General features: G+C 41.0%; 1 protein-coding gene across 1 annotated transcript; it reads left to right on the top strand.

Annotated features, from left to right (window-relative positions):
• Positions 1 to 1,512: 1,512 nt before the first annotated feature.
• Positions 1,513 to 18,094, top strand: scaf11 (SR-related CTD-associated factor 11). Its single transcript, XM_042403323.1, has 14 exons — positions 1,513 to 1,702; positions 9,729 to 9,775; positions 9,983 to 10,128; positions 10,635 to 10,718; positions 12,107 to 12,186; positions 12,329 to 12,408; positions 12,489 to 12,526; positions 12,646 to 12,719; positions 13,187 to 13,312; positions 13,820 to 13,920; positions 14,621 to 16,834; positions 17,212 to 17,542; positions 17,690 to 17,863; positions 17,981 to 18,094. The coding sequence occupies exons 2-14, from the start codon at positions 9,757 to 9,759 to the stop codon at positions 18,006 to 18,008; spliced, it is 3,495 nt and encodes a 1,164-aa protein (XP_042259257.1). The 5' UTR covers positions 1,513 to 1,702; positions 9,729 to 9,756; the 3' UTR covers positions 18,009 to 18,094.
• The last annotated feature ends 1,383 nt before the right edge of the window (positions 18,095 to 19,477 follow it).

The following is a 19,477-nucleotide window of genomic DNA, read 5'->3' as shown; positions in this document are numbered from 1 at the left end:
CTTTGGATAATAATTTGTGTCTGATATACTTTTTCAACAAAAAAGTTAAATTATCTTGTTAAAATCCTCAAAATGACATCTACTCCTTCTCCCCCATTAAAAATTTCAGAATCTATTAACATGCAAATATATTTCATTCCAAAAGTTAAACTGCTACACACAAGATGTCTCCTATTTCACTGTGAAGTTCATTCTCAGTGTTTCTGCACTGGAGGCTTCAGATTTCCACATCACACTTGTGTAAGTTAATTATTGGACAAGGATTGGTTTCCAAACTATTTATTTCTCTGTGCTCAGAGAAAATGAGGACAGAGAAACCCTGCACTTTCAGCAGATGAATATGAAAACAAACACTGCACATACATCATTCTGCACAGTGAAACATCCAACTGTAGGAACAAGAAGAAAAAGATGTTTTTGAGTGGAGGGGGACTGTAAGTAAAAGCGAAGAAGTGAACATATTTTGTTTGTTATTTTTGTCATGACATGTCACGTCATTACCCAATTAGCCTACATGAGTCTATTGATGTACCCTTGAACCTATGTAGATGTCTTGTGTGTTATTATTAGGTTATTCAAATGTTGGTCTATATTGTGCATGATTATTTGTCAGATCACACTGTAGACAGATGTACCTGGATGTGGAACTCTTGACCCATGTGTATCTTTGATGGGGTCTTAGGATCATCTCTTAATACACCCCATAATGTTCAGTTCAGCTCATTGATATTTAACATTTAAGGTGTGCTAACTTGTTGCTAGAATTATTAAAGCATAAGGACATTGTAACATGCTAGCAATATTTATATTCACCTTTTTGACATAATAGTTAATAGTCCATACACGTTTGATTTGTTCATTCATTTGCCAAATCAACAGTATCAAGCATCAAGAAGAAGTGGTAACTAGACAGCAGTGTGCTGCAGTTTATTACCTCATGAAGTTGCTCACTAATTAAATACTAATAAAATATTGTGGCGACCTTATCTGTACTGTTCACTTTATAACCATGTTTACTCCTCTACCATTCTTATGCTCTTATGCTCTTATCAGTAGTTCTATATTTTGTATATTTTGCACAACTGCTATTTAAATACTGTTGTCAGTTTATCTACTGTTCACTTTACAACCATGTTCACACTTTTGTTGACTTGACTTTTGTTGTTGATTGTTGGCTCTTCCATTGATAGATATAGACAGAGATTTTGTAAATATTAGCTTAGCTTTTATAATTTCTTGTATTGTGCACTGCCTGGGAGTTTGACACAACAACATTTCACTATAAGTACTTGTACGCATATGTGACAAAAATCTCGACTACTCAAAGTTTTCTCCACCACTTTTATACTTTTAGGTTGTTATTTTGATGACGACATTTACCTCTACTATAGTATTTGTTTCTAAAGTGACAGTACATTTATTTAAGTACAATTTTACTGCTGTACCATATATGGCTGTTATGTCTTTTAATGTAAATGGTTATGTCCTCTCTGTAATGCTCGGCGGTTCCAGCAGGGGGCGCCAGTTGTACCAACTCTCAGCCAGACCGCGAGACATGTGGCTGGGACTTTCTGAAAGCTCCGCTTCGCTTTTAGCCATAAACAAGTACCGGAGAGTGCGATTCGTCAGCATTTCACAGCAAGAGTTTGGGCACTAAAAACAGTTTCGGAGGTGTAAACCAGCCACAGCAGCACTTTACAAGGTGAGTAACGACAGTTGCCGCTCGCTAACTAACGTTAGAGCTAAGTACTAGCGGGCTAAAGCGACGTAAGCAGGTGCTGTTGTTCAAAGCGGCTAGTTAGCTTTGAGCTAAATTCGAGCTAGCTAGCTGGCTAACTTATGACCTTCAGTGCAATCTTCGAGGCTAATATTAGACACTATTTAGCCATGTTTGCTGCCGTGCTAACAACAGCCAGCTAGCTCTTAGGTAGCTGTGTTTTTAGCTAGCAGTAGCTGCCTGGCTAACCAACAACAACCGTGTTGTCACCGTCGTGTTGGCACTGGTTGATCAAGTTGGTGCTAATTTCTGTCTTCAGGAGCCAGGCCGTGCTTTCACAAGTAGCGTTATCTATCTGCCAACGCAAATGCGATTAAGTTAACCCTACAATCACGCCATTTAATGTAACATGGTGTTGTTATCTCATTTGAGGCTTCCAGGCATATAAGTTAGCCGGTAGTGTTGGTTAAATGGGTGTCTGTGAGTAAACGGAAAACACAGTTGACGTGACAGTTGGAGCATAAGGATTGAGATTAATTGTCGGTGTTGTTTTGGTTTATTTTAATTATTTAGAGATTTTGCGGTTTCCCCCCAACACCAAAGCTCTGGGCCGAGTTTCACTTTGCTAAATGTTTATGATCGTCATTATTAAAGTGATCAAAGCTCGCTCTGGATCAGTTATCGGAGGCAGGCGGCTTCCTGTTCACTGTCATAGAAGTCTTGATGGCATGCTGTAGTTAGGGTTGTCCCCCATTACTGTTAAGATAACACTCAAGAAGTAGGGATTATAAAAAAAAAAAAAAAGTTGTCAAAGTTCACCTGATTACTGATCTTATCAACAGCATCTGTGAATTGGTTTTACACCACCGTTTGTTACTTTTGCTAGATAAAGTGATTCAAAGTTTCAATTGGAAAATATTTCACTTTCACTTCTAGTCAACAATAGATACCAGAAGTTGTAGACATACCATATCACCATATATGTCAGCTGAAATGTAAGAAGAAATTACAGTGCAGAAACACCATAGATACATTAGAGATGATTCATAAACAGTATGGCCATATCGTTTGTCCAGCAGAGAGCACAGACAAGTTTCAACCTTTAATATCCTACTCAGTACCTCTGTCACAGTTCTTTAAAATTTTCCTGTAAAAAGTTAATATTGGCTTTTTTAAATTAGATTATTTAAAAATCAGCTGTGATTTCAAATATTAACATTAATATAGATGAATAATAATTAAAATTCAGCATCATCAACAGTTCACTCTGCTTGTTTTGTGTTCCTGTCCTTGAGTCTCATATCCACCGAGATTTTATTTGCAATGTTTTCATCAAGAGAAGAGCAGCACATCCTTACAGTTAAGAAGCTGGAATCAGTGAATGTTTGCCATTTGTCTTTGATATATGGCTGAAAAGACTAATCAATTATTAACATCCTTGTAGGTTGCTTTTTTCTGTTGACCAACCGATTAATCATCCAGTTGTTTCGCCACAAAAAATGTTGTCTTTGATTCTCAATTTATTCTTTTCACAATTTATCGTGAAGTAAGTGCAGGGATTTATTTATGTGTAAACTACAGACAGCATTAATAACACTTACAGCAGCCATCAAGAGAGAGTGGGATTGTCATGAGTCAGCTACGGGCTGATGTTGGTCTAGAGTGAAACGTGGATGTAAGCTTTTATATGGTGGTGTGTGCCGCAACAGAACAGTTTTCTTATCCTTATCCGCCCTGACAAGAATACAATCTGAGGAGTAAGGCTGAATTCTGACAATTTGTGTTAATGAAAATGGTCAAATTGACGAACATTAGTGTACAGAAAATGTCTGAAATACTGTCTGTTGACAGCTCCAGTCCATAAATGTGGTTTAGCCTTATAACATGAGCAGATCTCTCTCTCTCCTGTGATTACTGCACCTTTCAGCTTCCATGCTCTATTGATTTTTTTTGAAAACTGATCTTGTAATATTTCTGTCGGCTTCTATGATTGAATCAGATGTTATTTCTGATATGTGGGAATGTGGCATTAAGAGCTGTTGTTTGTAGAGAACGTGGACACTAGAGCTGGGCAATAGAGTCAATAATGTGACATAAGACTAGATCATCTGACATTTTGGTTGTCACAGTGTTGTGATGTAGCTCATTTTTGTTTTCCAGTTCTTATGTTTAAGTGAGAAACATTTCTGAATTTGTGTGACTGTTCTAGTTGTTTTGATTGAGCCACAAATTGCTCTACCTGTTTGGTCAGTAGTCAGTAGTACTAGGGATATGTATTACCCTCGCTAGTCGGCACCAGAAAAAACTAGTTGGTTAAACTTATTATTTTATTAATGTACACATTTAAATTACATATTGACATAATTTGCACTGAAATGTTATGTCTTCCTAGTCAAATGTTGCTTTATAAAAAAAAAAAACGAGCATCCGTTACTAATGTTAATGCTGGTTAACTGTGGGATCTAAGACTACCACGTTGTTGAATACCTAATAAAACTGTTAATCTAATGTCACATTGATCAGTAGGCCTAATTGTTACTTTTTGTAGGCCTATTATTGTTAGTTTTCTGATGACTGATTATTATTTTTTACTGTATTTGCTATGTGATTGCGTTCACCCAATGAAAGTGTCGTTGTACTAATCAGGCACATTTCCTGAAGACTTTTGTTACGTTGAATATTGTTTTCAAGAAATGTTGTTTAACTTTTATTTAGTGAGTTGTTGCATGTTTTGTAGGATACTATGCAGTGTTCATAATGCACGGTGCAAAGTTCCACATGTTGCAGTGGCATTTTTCATTCAAAACACCCCTGTTGTTTTCACAACTTTGAACTCGCCCAGCCTAATGGAGACTGTACTCAACATTTACTGAGCGTTTACTGAACCAGTGTTTCTCCTATAATTATAACAACAAGAACTCCCGCCAGGCCCGAAACCATTTTTTTTAATGTCACAAATAACGCCAAATATCCATTCATTTGGAAATCAATAGCTTAGTCTTTTGCAGCGCTGTCCCGGTACGTGAGTCACCCTCTGTGTCGTTGCCTGGGAAACTATTGGTAGCGTAACACCGGTAAGGAATAGGGCATTGCGTAGTATGTTTGTGTAGCGAGTGGGAAAGAGTGAGCCGCAGGAAAGTGACAGTGGATGTGAGCGGAGCAGAGGAAAAGGTTAGCAGTAAATTGTCAGTCTGGCAGTAAATGTACAGTACAGACTACAGTGTAACATCTGTTGTTTCCCCAAGTGCTGCAAAAGGTGAAGGGGGTTAGCTCCAACGTTAGCAACAATGGGTTAGCCTAACCAGAAGACGCAAAACAGAAATAGAGAACGGAGAAATGTGTGACTGCTGAGTTCACTGTGCACTCTGTCCTGTTACATCCAGCCCCCCTGTCAGCGACTAATCGGTTAGTTGAAGATTATGTTCGATTTCAGTTGACAAAGATTTTTTTTTGGTTGATTACAGCCCTACAAATTTAGGATAACCATCTCACAGTGTGACTGCTGCTACGACCTATGTCTACTAACCAACCAATAGGAATGATCAACGTCACAACTGGCACTAAACCCAGGGTTTTCCCTGCCTATCTAACTCAACCTTGTATTACTGGCTGCCCTGCCACCTTTGTTGAAAATTCTGGCATGTGACGTTGACAGAATGAAAAAGGCAGAACTCAACTGCGTGGGCAGTGCAGTGCCTGGACAGTCTCTAGCGCGCACACACTAGAGTTATCTTGTAATTCTTCAAAACAGGCAGTGGTTGTAAGCCTGTTTTGATTTAATGACTAAATAATTATCTATGTGACACCAACGTGAACATTGTGAACTCTCTAAGGCTATGAGGTACTTAGTATATTGTTGTGTCACTCTGGATGTAGATTTTGGTAATGCACCTGGAGCTAGAATTGCTGAGACCTGTACTTTCATGCAGTTGCCATAGTCATTCACATGGCTAGCTTTCAAGTGTGCAAACAGGTTACTTGTGTTGCCACCCTATGCTTTTACGCATCGTTTGCAATTCTTGCAAAGTATATTCTTCTGTGCAGTGTCCGTTATTTTCTTTTAAGCCGAATCATCTCCATAACACTGATGAGGCACTATTTTTGGAATGAAATCCTCAGGGGTTCCAGTGCCGGTACCTGCCTCAAACTGCATCATGTTTAAGTTAGCTAACCTTATCGCATAACAACTTGAACTCAAACAGCTGCCGTACATGAATGACGTGCTTTGCTACATCATGTTGCCTTTTTATTTTTACTTTTTAATCGGATTAAAAAGTACCCGAACAAAGTTGGAGGTCAGATGCTATTTGCCAATTTATCATATGGTGTCCTCGGCTTATGTGCTCCTCACAGAAACCAACCATGCCACCCCGCAACTTTCGTGACTGGAAATGACCGGTCTGTTAGAGACTGATGTCCCTCTGGTACCAGTCCCTATTTGTTTGATTCCACATCTAACACCGGCAACTTTTCTATCGGGCTTGGACCAAACAAAGACATTTTCACATCCCTGTGATAATCACTTATAGATGCCCTATGAGATTTGTAGTCAAACAATCTGGTGCACGTCCCAGGAAACTAATCACTGTAAATGTTCAACCTCAAAATTACCTGAAGCCAGCTCTTTCAGCTCTAAAATCGGCGTCTTCTGTTGCACTCGTCACTTAAGACGCTACTTTAAACTTTGATCCACAGGTTTTTAAGACTAGAAGTGGTTTTGGTTTCTTACATGTAAATATAGTATTTTGCTAAGTCATAACAAATATGATCATTTAAGTATCCTCTTATCTTAAACTCATCTGGATGTTATGATTTTAACGGAGACTTGGCTGATTGATTGATTGATAATCAAACTGTTTCTTTTAGAGGCTTTAATATTGTCAGAGCAGATAGAGCTGGTAGAGAAGGTGGCGTGGCCGTATATATAAAATCATCTCTCTCTGTACTTTAGCTGACTTCAGTCTCAATTTCTAAATATTTTGAATTTTTTTCCTTGAAAATTGATCTGGGGCATAATCATTCAGTAATGCTCCTTCAAAAGCCCAGGAATAATTGGCTGAATTGCACTACTGATTGATCATGAGGTGATGATCCTTGGTGATCTCAATTTGGACTGGCTTATAATATTAACAAACAGACCAGAGAAATATCCTGCCTGTGGTGTTTTTGACCTTGTTGTTAGTGATCACTGCCTGACTGTTGCCTTAGAGATGTGAGACAGAGGAAGACTCATTCACACATAGTGGTCAGAAGAAACTCATAAAAATTTAAATTACTAGGCCTTTCTACATGACCTTTACTTTAGTCCAATCGCTGACACTCTCAAAATCCCTGATCCTGAAATAGCTTTAAGTTATTTAACCAATGTTTTAAATTCAGTCTTAGTTAAGCATGCACTTTTTTTTTTTAATAAAGACAAGAACAAAATGTAGCTCCACTCCCTGGTTCACTGCTGAGCTTTCTACCTTATTTTATTCCAGAAACAAAGCATGGGCTCTGGCTAGGCACACCAGACCCTTGTCATTGGCTTGCCTTTAGACAGTTGAGGAATAAGTGAACAGTTGCCGTCAGAAAAGCCCAAACTGACCGTGATCTGCACTCCTTTACTAATTCCTCTTATAACCCCAGTAAATTCCCGAAAATGGCCAAATCTACTGCAAACAATTCTAGCACTCCTCTACCTGCCTATGTTGTTAATGGCTTTCCTCAGATAATTGATAGCCATGCAATTTGCACTGCTTTTAACAATCATTTTGCTGCATCTTGTCAGTTATTCGAGTTAGTGTTGGTCCCAACAGTTGTGTGGAAGAACATAGGTCATGCTTCCATAATACTACTGCTGAGGTAAACCACTCCTTTATTTTGTCTCCTTTCTCCAGTGGGATGGTAGCTGACGCCTTCTGCAATATTCATGAAAATCAACGGGTGACGACAAACTGGAACCATTTGCTTTGAAATTCTCAGCACAGCTAATTTCTAAATATATAACTCATATTTTCAATCTTAGCATTACCTCTGGCATCATTCCTACACTTTTGAAGACTGCCTATGTTCTTCCTCTCCACAAAGGTGGTAGCAAATCTGAATTTAATAATTATTGCCCAATCTCAAAACTATCTTGTCATGCAAAAATACTTGTTAATGAACAGTTGAAATCATTTTTATCCACATGTTCCATACTAACTCCATTTCAGTCTGGCTTAAGGCCTAAGCATAGCACTATTTCTGCTGCTTCTTTAGTTAGCAACAATATAGTCTCAGCATTCGATAACCAAAAACACTATACTGCTATTTTTATTGATTTAATTGAAAATTTTGACACAGTTGACCACTCTCTGCTTTTACTCCGGCTTTCTTCTTTGGGTTTTGACAAGCTAGCTGCCTGTGGTTTCAGAATGATCTCTCTGACAGGTCCCAGTGTGTCAAGATAGGTAATATCCAGTCCTCTTTTCTCCCCATTACAAAGGGAGTTCCTTAAGGTTCTGTTCTTGGATCAGTCTTATTCAGTGTTTATATATACAATATTACCTCTTCATTGTACGATTGCAAATTTCATCTATACGCAGATGACACAGTCCTTTATTCCTGTGCAGATTCTATTCATGCCACCACTCTACTATGGTAGTTTTGAAATTTGTTTTGTTAATAACACCATAATAGAGAGAGTGCAATACTATAAATATCCAGGTATTTGAGTTGATGAAAAACTTTAAAGTCTATATTGACATTTTGTTATCAAAGCTGAGATTGAAATTGGGCTTTCTTTTTAGAAACAAATCTTGTTTTCCTTTATTTACAAGAAAAAGAATTGTTGAAGCAGTTTTCCTCTCTGTATTGGACTACGGGGATGTTATTTATGGGCGAGTGGGCAGTTCCACTCTCAAACCTTTAGATGCACTATATCACTCCACATTAAGATTCATTACAGGAGATAGTTATGGGACACACCATCGCCTACTATATCAAAAAACTGGCTTGCCTGCTCTGTCAGCGAGGAGGGATCCGCATCTGCTCCTATTTATTTACAAAGCTATTTTACAGAAGCCCTCCCACCCCCCTTATCTCTCAGCCCTGCTTTCTGGGATTGATGTACCCGCTCACACACATGGCTCACCCTGCAGATGCCAACAATTCATACAGTCATGAAGATCTGCTTTCTGTTACTGTGCCCCACATACTTGGAATATGCTTAAAAAAAAGTTGACCTCATTAATACTGCTGAGTCAATTCCAATGTTTAATCGCTAATTTTATTGATTGTAATTGTTAGTGCTTTTAATCTTTTAATTGTTCTCATTGTTTTATTTATTTATTTGTCTCATTGTCAATTCCTGCGCTTTTACCTTTTAGCATAGTTAATTTTACCTTGATTTTAATTGATGTACCATGTATTCTTCCCTAACTGCTACCTCCTAGCTTTCTTTGGTGATTTTAGTTGTGTCTGCTCTTATTGTGTATCTGTACCTCAGCACCATTGTAAATGAGGGTTCTCCATCATCGTGTTATCAAAGGATTTAAATAAATAAGACAATAATGAAATTGTGTTACTTTCTTTGGAAATATGTTAAGTTTAGATCGCTAATTCTGTCATATAGTTACTTTTAAAATGTTTTAGCAAGTTGAATTGTGTAATGACAAAATACTGTTTGAAGAAGGTATTGCAAAAATGTGTGCCTTCACCTGAATCAATACCGGTATACCTTTTTAAAATAAGGTATGGCTACCTGTGCGCTGCCTCTTGGAAAAGTAAACACAACAATCTTAAAAGTTTTACGTTTTGTTTCATCTACTTTTTTTATCCTGCTGTATTGCATAGATTATTTGGTGACTTGATGTTTGGACAAATAGCATTTTATGAGAAAAAAAACAATTTTATCATATTTTTATCTGCTGCTGATTATGCAACTTTAGAATGAAATACCTAACATAGTTCCCCTAATAAGCTGTCCTCCTTTCTTTTGTATTAACAACACCAACATTTAATTTTTCCAACCATCTCTTCTGTGTTGTAGTGGTGATCAGGACAGCCCGGGCCTGGACATGACTGGAGCTGGAAGTGGTGAGACTTAACTCATTACAGTTATGTTTTAGGTGTCATGTTTTCTACAGTAAACTGGTCGTCTGCTACATGTTCAGACACATATTGCATGAACAATGTCCCCCCATCAGCGTGCACTTCTATACTTTACTCACACATTCCTACTTCTTACTTACCAGATCAGTCATGAATAAAAACTTGTGTGTGTTTATTGTCTTGGGTCTTAAGGCGGCCAGGGCCCTCCTGATGGGACGGATGCTGAGGAGGCGGAGAGGTGTCCCATCTGCCTGGGCGTTCTGGCTGGTGGCGAGCTTGCCATGCCTGACAGCTGCTGCCATGTCTTCTGCCTCAGATGCCTCCTCACATGGGCAGAGGTGACAGTCAATGCTGTTGTGTTAAATTTATAATTCCATTAACGATGTGATTACGTCTGTGTGAGGTAGTGATACAGAAGTAGGGAGTTGGTTTTTAGCCAATTTGGATTTAAGAGCATTATCTCGGGGTGTAATTATGTTTACAACAGTTTTATAGATCTCTATTGTGTGTTGGTGGCTTATAAAAATGGTTGAAACATGGAATTTCTACACTGACACAAAAAAACATAAATTGTATGTTTTTCTTACATCTCACATACATATATTTGAAAGCTTTTGTTTAAAATTCAACTAGTGTGGTTTAAGGGCCATTACTGATTTCGGCCTTTTGCCAATAAACTTAATTAAATTTGATCATTTCCATGCCAAAATATCATTTAGTATCTTCCCCCAGAATGTAATTAATGTCAATGTGGAAAAGACTAAAGCGGTTAGACCAGCATGAATTGATGTGTGCCTGTTACTGTGGTATGTTAATGATGTTTTGCTTGTTTTCTTTACCAAAGTTGCAGATGGTTCCTTCGTGCCCGGTGGATAGAAGACCTTTCAGTAATGTTTACAGATGGGATGGGAATCTCAGCTGTGTGCAGGTCAGTCTCCAGAAGAAGCCATTTGCCATCGCTGCTGTTCATTCATGTCCAGTATAATAAAGAGTACAGAGAGGCAATCCATCACACTAAACCAAAAGCTTAATTTTAAAGTTCAACTGTTAATTATATGTTCTCCTCTTGCAATGAAAAAGTTATTATCACTGAGGCCGTCCTTAGTCCCATCTCTCTCCCCGTGTTTCTGGTCCACCTCTTGACTTTCACTGTCATCAAATAAAGGCAAAATGCAAAAAAAAAAAAAAAGATGTTCTCATTAAGGCGCTCTCCTGTGTGCATATACCAGTCAGCATGTGGTTTGTCAGCTGTCTCTGTAGACAGAAAACTTTGCATTTCATTTTAAACAGAGGAGAAAAAAGCAGCAAATGCTCCATAATTGAGAAGCTGTATCTAATAGGGCTGTCACTTTTTATTTGAAATTCTAACTCTCATTAAACATAGGAAAAAAAATTAAATATTCAAACTGTAATGACCTCTTTGAATTCAAGAAGACTATAAATGCAACAGACTGTTTGAAGTAGTTTGTCTTTATCCAGTCGGGGTTGTCCTTAAAATTCACTATGAGCTTGACCTATTGAATGCTCGTAAACCTATTAGTACACTAAGCTAATAAATAAAATGGACAGGACACAAGCAAGCAAAGCCGTGCTGATTGGATAATCACGACACCGAAGCATCTGAGAAGCAGTGTGTGGAAGTATTTTAGGGGTGACACCATAGGTGGCAAAATTACCAGCAAAGATAAGGCTGTTTGCCAACTTTGTAAAGAGCAGTTGCCTTTCTCTACAGCGATAACAAAAGTGAAGACTCACCAGCAAGGCAGCAGAGGCATCAAAAAATTCGAACTCATTGGAATGTGACTTTTTGAAAAAGTGAGAGCCCCAGTATCTAAGGAATATTTGGCATTTATTTCTTCACAAATTACTTTTTTTTTGATTATTCAATTATCAAAATAGTTGCAGATTAATCCTCCATCAGTTGATTAATCGACTCATTTCAGCCCTGCAACTGCAATACAACCTCGTATAACTTGTAACCTTGACATGAAAGTTTGTCATCTGTCTGTCAAAGATGTCAGACACACATCAGCTGTCAGTAAAGCACACAAACCCTTGTCTGACCCAAAGGTTATCCAAGGCTTTGGTCATTCAACCTGAGGACAGCATTTGTTCGCCATGAAGAAGCAAACTACAAACTTTTAGCAGCCACCTTTTATACCTATAGGGCATGCCTGATGGTTATTGGTTAAATATCACTTTAATTTCCTCTTGCACTCAGTGTAAATCACTCTGTGCAAGCTTCTGAGCTTAATGTTGAATTAAAAACATGTTTTACACCCAAACTAAATGTGCTTCTATCCATGTTGTTTCAAGGTTCCTGTCAGGAAGCTAGCGACTGAACCTGAAGCTGAGAGTTGCTGCTGTAGAAACCCTGAACAAAAAGTCTGTCTCAAGTGAGTGTCAATTTTTTACTTAAGCCAGTCTCAGAAGACTTTACAGAGACAGAAGATGATAACCTAATAAACTGTTTGAATATGAAAGCAACTTCTTTGGATTCCAATTTGAGAACAATTTAGATGTAATTTTCTTCTCCAGAAGAAAGCCTGGGAGAAGACTGAGGCGGCAAAAGGTGGAGACGGCGGCTGATTCCAAAACAAAAGGACTTGTGAGGAAATGTAAGTTAAAAACTTTTTAAGTATTTGTGACCAACAAGCATTTTTCTGCAGTGTCTAATAGTCTCTAAATGTCCTTCCAGGTAACAATGACGACCCTTCTTCACTGAGCAGAAAAAAGGTGTGTTTTTGATTTCCTTTTCCATTTTCCCATGTACATCAGTTCTAGTGCCACATGTTTTAGTTTCATGCCATGTTTTCAGTGTTAAAGCTCATCACTGTTTGACATATTTTGTCCAGGTGAGAGGAACAGAGTGCTGTGCTTGGTCACCGTCTCCCTGTGTCTCATTAACGACCACATCGACACAGGACATGTAAGTCACACCTCTCTTGATTAATAATTTTATTATGATTAATTATGATAAATACAGAAACACACTGTTGGTGTATCTGAAATAAGATGGTTTGGTATGATGGTTATCTGTTCCGCACTAGTTGCTAGTCTTGCTAGTTGCCAGCTTTTTATCTTATCAAAGAGAACACAACAGTTTTGTTTACAGTGCGGGGACAGTGCGTTCTAAGAAAGCCCCCTGCTGGAGTGCAAGGCACATTACTTCAAATGGTGCACTCTACCAGCTGCATGTATATTTCCCATTAGTGTCCCATTAGATTGACATAATTAAATGTAATCAACAGAGTAAATCTGCAGCATCTTGTTTAGGAGGGATGCAACATTTGATGATTAAACTAACTGGATTATATTTTTACAGCTTAAATGTAAGTTTTAACACTTGGGGAGTCCTTCATAAATAACTCCTATGTTGTTTTCATCCTCATGCAGTTCAGAGCCTGTGTGGGTGACAGAGGACATACCCTACGACACTGGGTTCAAACAGTGCAAACCCCAGGCACAAGATAATCCGTGGCTTTCTCCTGCTGCTCCCATCACTGCTAATGGCACCTCAAGGTAATGAAATACCAACTGACCACTAATATGGCTTTGTTCACTCCTGTTGCTCCTGTTCTATGTGAATAACCCTTCCAAGGCCAATGTTCATACCAAACAAGTTGGAAGCAGTTTTTTCTGTCTCTGTCCTCTTTTCTACAGTCCAGTTCATAGAACATTTGAACATGAGTTGCACTAATTGTAGGGAAACACTGCGCCACAGAGACTGTAGTGCTTTGGTTCAGACTAAAGCAGTCTGTAGTTTTGTTAGTGACACCTGCAATTTAAGTCTTATAGATGCTTATTTTTGTGTAGATCGTGGTGTCCAGTTGTCACGCACGGCAATCAGCATCCATCCAAACTGGACACTGGATAAACCGTACTTACCCAGATATGTTTAATTGTCACAGTGATCAAACACAATGTAAAGTTGTAATGAAATTACAAAAGAATGAATAAGAGTTAATTACTAATTCAGTCACCGAGCTAAAATCTGACAAAGCCTTTACCTTTTTGTTGATATTACAGGCAGAGTTTCCATCCCACTAATTGGAACCACAGCCCGTATCCATTTGGACTGTGCTCATCTCCCTTTACCTCCAGTTCACTGTTTGGCCCTGGTCATTTTGGTGAGTCATGTCTGACAGATTTTTATGTCAACATCCTTTTGAATTAATTGTTTTAATTTTGTTAATATGATAGTGGCAGATTAAAAAAAAAACACTTTGTGGTTTAGTGTGTAAACAAACAAATGGTAAAAAGAAGTATTTAAACAGTTTGACATTTTGTTCACATTTATGTGTCTTACAAAACACGAGTAAAATACCTGCAAGTCATTTCCAAAAATCTATATCCTATCTGCAAGTAGGTCTCTTCAAGGGCAAATGTTTAATAAGATTTTTAAGTCGAAACTGATCTTTGAACTCTTCTCTCTTTTTGTATAAGGGAATATAAACTCTTAATATTACTGCTGCTTTGACGTATTTTTCCATTTTTCAAAAGACGATAAAGACATTTTTGGAAACAAGCATAACCCTGTATAACCTACCCTCTACATTTGGAAGGACCCATCGTGCCGTTAAGTTTGTGTTCCACTCGGAAAGTGAAAGCTAGTTAGCTTAGCTTGCTTACGATGGCAGTGATTCCCACTAGACGTTACCTTTCATTCATGTTATTTCAACAGCTCTTTAGTCATCACAGCTCCCACACACTGCTGTGATACTACTGTGACACAAAGTGTATATTTCATCATGACTTTCAGAAAATTGTTGATTGTGTCTTTAAAAACAATCGGGGTCTTGTATATCTTATATAGTTTGTCTTCTACAGTGTTTCAGGGTGTAGTGTGCGCCATCACTTGTCCAAAAGGAGGAGAGAAGAGAGGTGGCCGAGCCTCAACCTCCAAAGCTCCCACCAAAGAAGCTGAGTCACGACCATCCAGACGATCTGGACGCAACAGTAAAACCCAGGAAGAGACTCCCGCGTCTGACCCATCATCACCACCACAGTCCAGTTCGTCAGACTCTGACTCGTCCAACAGCCAGCCCACCAAGCCAGGCAGGGCTTCTCAGGTGCCAGCCAAGAGGAAGGGTAGACAGGTAACAAACCGAAAGGCCAGTGGGAAACGGAAAGCCACAACAAGAAAAAAGCGCTCCCCTGAAGTGGTTAGCAGCCCAGCAGTAAGTGAAGAAGAAGAGGGTGATGGAGGTGACAATACTGAGAAGGAGGAGGAAGAAGACAAAACTGAAGTGGAGCAGGAGATGAATAACTCAGAGCAGCAGCAGTCTGATGCTGAAGGAAGCCTCAATGCAGACCAGGATGGTTTCAACTCAGCTGATGAGCAAAGAGATGCTGGACCTTTAAGCAATGATGTGGGACAGGGCAGTGATGAGGAACAATCTAATGAACATGAACAGGAACAGAAACCAGATGAGGGAGATGACTACCTGTCTTGTCCCCCAGACTCTGCTCCTAACAGCCCCGCTTCATCTGAGGGTGACCAGAGCACAAGGGAGGAGGAGCAGCAAGCCAGCCCCATTTCCTCCGAAGATAAGGAGTCTGAGAAGAGGTCACCGTCACCCTCCGACTCTCACAACGCATTGTTGGAGAACCTCATGTCACCACACTGTGATGAGCAGACTGAGCAGGATGATGAAATGGAGATATGTGCAGGGTCAGAAGAAGGCAACAATGAAGAATCTCCAAAGGATGTGAAGACTGAATCATGTGAGAACTCTCCACAGCCTGGTTCTCCCCCTGCTGGACAAGAAGAACCAGAAGCTTCTGAGGACAGTGATACAAAAATGCTTGGATCAGAAGAGCCTTCAGTAGTTGACAGTTCTGGGGAAGGTATCAAGGATGACAGTTCGTCCAAGGATGACAATAATGTTGTCCCTATGGACTGCAGTTCACCCATGAGTGAGCATGACAACGATCCTATTTTGGAACTATCGAAAGAGAGCGCTGACCCAGCTGCTGCAGAACCTCCGTCTTCTGCAAGCCAAGTCACCAAGGACGAGAGCACCAAGGACCAACGGGAGAGAGAGAGGAGTCAAGAGCGGAAGAATGGCCGGCAGCGGCGCTCTCGCTTCCACTCCCCAACCTCCACCTGGTCACCTAAGAGGGACTCCAGACGAGATCCATCGAGACGTTCGCGCTCGCGGTCTAGAGAGCGTGATGGCAGCCCGCCCTCCAGCCGTTCTTCCCGCGCTCGGAGCAGAGAAAGAGACAGGGACCGGGATGGTGAGAGAGACTATTCTAGGAGAGACCGTAGCCGTGAGAGGAGGAGGCGGCGATCCAGGAGCCGCTCCAGATCTAGATCTAGATCCAGGTCCCGGTCTCGGTCTAGGTCTCGATCCAGAACAAGATCCTACAGACGAGGGCCCAGCCCTGAACGGCCAGCCTCCAGAGAGCAGTCTCCTCAGAGGAAGGAGCGTAGGAGCGGGTGGAAGTCGGGGCAGGGCAGTGGGTCTGGCGGTGAGGGACGGAGGTATCATGGAGGCGCTGGCCGCTTTGAAAATGGTGTCCCTGCAGAAACATCACCGGATCGCCAGGGCTGGTCGGATAACCCCGACTGGGTTACAGAAAAGACTCGTAGTGAAGGTGAGAGCAGGAACCGGGACTTTGGCTTTAGTGGTAGCTCGCGCTGGGAAGACCGCGGGAACAGGGGAGAGTCAAGGGGCCGCGGGGGCCGTGGAGGGTTTGAACGCGGCCGGGGCGCAGGACGGGGAGGTGGCAACCGTAGCTTCTACAACCAGCAGGAGGAAACGGCCGATAACCGCTGGCAGCCCAGAAACAACTTCTCAGGTACAGGCAACAATTCAGGGAATGATGCGTACAGCCGCTTCAACGAGAACCGCGGTGGTGGCCGGAGGAAAGAGTCGGAGGCAGGTGACTCTATGCTCGACCGGTCAGGCTGGTCATCGGCATCCAGCTGGGCCGTCAGGAAGACACTACCTGCAGACGTTCAGGATTATTACTCCAAGAGGGAGAGAGGAGGACCAGGAGGCTGGAACCGACCAGAGGAGGAGCAAGCAGCAGCAGGTCAAAATCCTACCGACTCTCACACAGCAGCTGTGAAAATGAGGCTTTTGTGTGTAGTTATTTATCAGCACTGCAAAAACACCACTGCTACTGCTTGACAATATAGAGATGTTAAAAAAGCAAGCAATAAATCAACCAGATTTCCCTCTAAGATACACAGAATAGTCATGTTTTCAGTTTATTGGTCTCTTTGAGGCTAGAAGTATGTAGTACCCCAGGCAACTGTGCTGCATTAGATTTTAAGATGAAACTGTTTTCTTTGACGTTAATTAATTCCTCTTGAAAGTCTCACAAATGTTTAACTTGCACAGCTTCAGTTTTTTTTAAATAAAAGCCTACATGTTTGATTCTACTGTTGTGTTTTCCTTATTCTCCAGATCCCCCTAAAAGCGAGCCTCCTCCTCAGGCCGTCCCGGGTAACGCTCCGGTGCCTGTGATGAACATGATGCTCCTCATCCTCTCAGCTGAATGTTTCTTCATCATCACTACCCCATGCAGGGCCCTCGAGGAGCCCTGCCAGTCAGCTTGCAGCCTGCAGCACCATACGCCATGCCTCCTCAGGTCCCCGTGCACCTCCACCCTGCTGTGCCACTGCTTCAGGTGCCCGCTGTCGGCGCTCAGGGCCTCCCACCCCCTCCCCCACCACCTCCACCCATGCAGCAGGGCAGCCAGACAGCGGCAGCTCAGCCTGATGGCCATACAACACAGGTATGGTGCATTAGGATGTGAAGATACTAAATTCTGTACTGTCACTAGAATAAAGAAGTTGAAAACAGCGACATACAAACTTGCAGCAGTTCAGTCAAACGTATAGCTTTCTCACAATCCTCATGCACATTCTCTGGTTTGCCCCAGATGGCGAGCACCATGGTGGGTTACGGAAAACCCGCCCTGCTTCCCACCCCAACCAAAGCTGGGGTTGCTGTGGCGACCCAGGGCCAGCAGGCAGCCAGCCAGGTGCTACCATCCTCTACAACTCAGCCCGCTCAGCATAACAGGGCTCAAGCTGACAGCTCCAAAAAAGAAAAGGTAACCTGCTGCCACTATACCTGTCACTCCATCACAAACCAAACCATCTCTCAAGAAAAGCGTTTTGTTTCTCTATCAATGTCTTTGACACAATCTGATCTCTTCCTCTTGCTCTAGAAACAACAGATCCAAGAAAAAGCTATAAATGAAGTGAAAACAGCCATCAAACCCTTTTACCAAAAGAAGGAAATCACAAAGGAGGAGTACAAGGAGATTGTCCGCAAAGCTGTAGAGAAGGTACACAATTTCTGACACAATGACTGTTCGCTAAGCCCCGCCATCCTCAGTTACTGTTGCTACACCTGTGAAGCTTTTCATTTTAGTATGGTTTACAATAGTGTCAGATTCTCCTCTTGAAATTCTTGTTACTAAATTTTTAACAAAAGCAGGCCTTCTCATCAACAAAAATCCATGTGTATCTGTATAACCACCAGGAGGAAGTCATGAGGATTTTCCCCAGCTGGCAGCTCATATTTGCAGTAAATCTGAAAGTGTTTGTTTGATCCTTACTGTGTTTTTTTTTTGTTTGTTTGTTTGGTTTTCCAGGTGTGTCACAGCAAGAGCGGTGAGGTGAACTCCAGTAAGGTGGCCAACCTGGTGAAGGCCTACGTGGACAAATACAAACATGCCCGCAAGAAATAAAATCCTGCTCTGTTGCTGGCGTGGCGATGCCCTCACAGACCCATTCAGCTGCTCAAGTGCAATTTCTTCTAGCTGGAATTTGGCCTCCAAACTGAAAGACGACAGGGAGCCAATACTTTCTTTTTTGATATCTCTACCTTTTCTTGAATGATGAAGATTTTTTTTTTATAGATTTTCATATTTTGTTAGAAAAAGAATGACCCAATCAGAAATTGTAATGCAAGAGCCCTTTATTTTGCATAGATCATGTGACTTGGGGAACTACTGTAAGGAGTGCAGGGTAGCGTGGGGGTGGGTGGGACGGTTGATACTAAAACGCGACGCTCAGTAAACAGCGTTTGCTCATGTAGAGGAGAGACTCTCCCAGGTTGCCTGCTGGTACGAGGAATTTCTCCTATATGGCATCCTGATTGCATTGCTTATTAATTGAATATTGTCAATGTTCTTTTTTTAAATATTATATAATATTTCAGATGAAAGCCTAGTTTAAAAAAAACAGTGCATTGCCTTTATTAATCTCAGTGGCCCAATGATGCTTGTGATTGTAATCAGGGCCCTGATTGGTTGAGAAGATGCAAAGTGGGACAGCCAATCAGCAGTGAGTGTGTAATGTAAGGCGCAGGTCCCAGGGGGACAGATCAGGTGAAATGAACCCCATACCCTGCCTGAATGTGTAATAAATGTCAATGCGTGAACATGAACTGTGCAAAGTATCCAGAGAGTAGTGAAATAAATTAGCTGCTTCCTGATCTGCTGTGTGTTTGTCTAAGGTTTCTCATGGAGGAAGGAAACTCCTCCATGTTAGACTTTAAACATGGAGGAATTTACTTCCTCTGGGGGTACATTTTAATGTAGTCTCCATCTTTGTTGTGATGTTTCTGCTCTGCACTTCCTGGAGGCCTTTCATCTTCATCACTTTTCAAACAATGGGTGGTACTGTAATGAGTTTGTCCGTTGGGGTTTCTGCTGAGC

Source organism: Thunnus maccoyii, chromosome 23 (genome assembly GCF_910596095.1).
Source record: "Thunnus maccoyii chromosome 23, fThuMac1.1, whole genome shotgun sequence".
NCBI lineage: Eukaryota > Metazoa > Chordata > Actinopteri > Scombriformes > Scombridae > Thunnus > Thunnus maccoyii.
The sequence above is the reverse complement of the archived record's forward strand: the minus strand, read 5'-3'. Positions and strand labels throughout refer to the sequence as shown.

Coding starts and splice junctions, on each gene's coding strand:
- scaf11 (XM_042403323.1), top strand. Junction 12,409..12,488: donor AAAAGGACTTGTGAGGAAAT/GTAAGTTAAAAA, acceptor ATGTCCTTCCAG/GTAACAATGACGACCCTTCT. Junction 13,313..13,819: donor ACTGCTAATGGCACCTCAAG/GTAATGAAATAC, acceptor TTGATATTACAG/GCAGAGTTTCCATCCCACTA.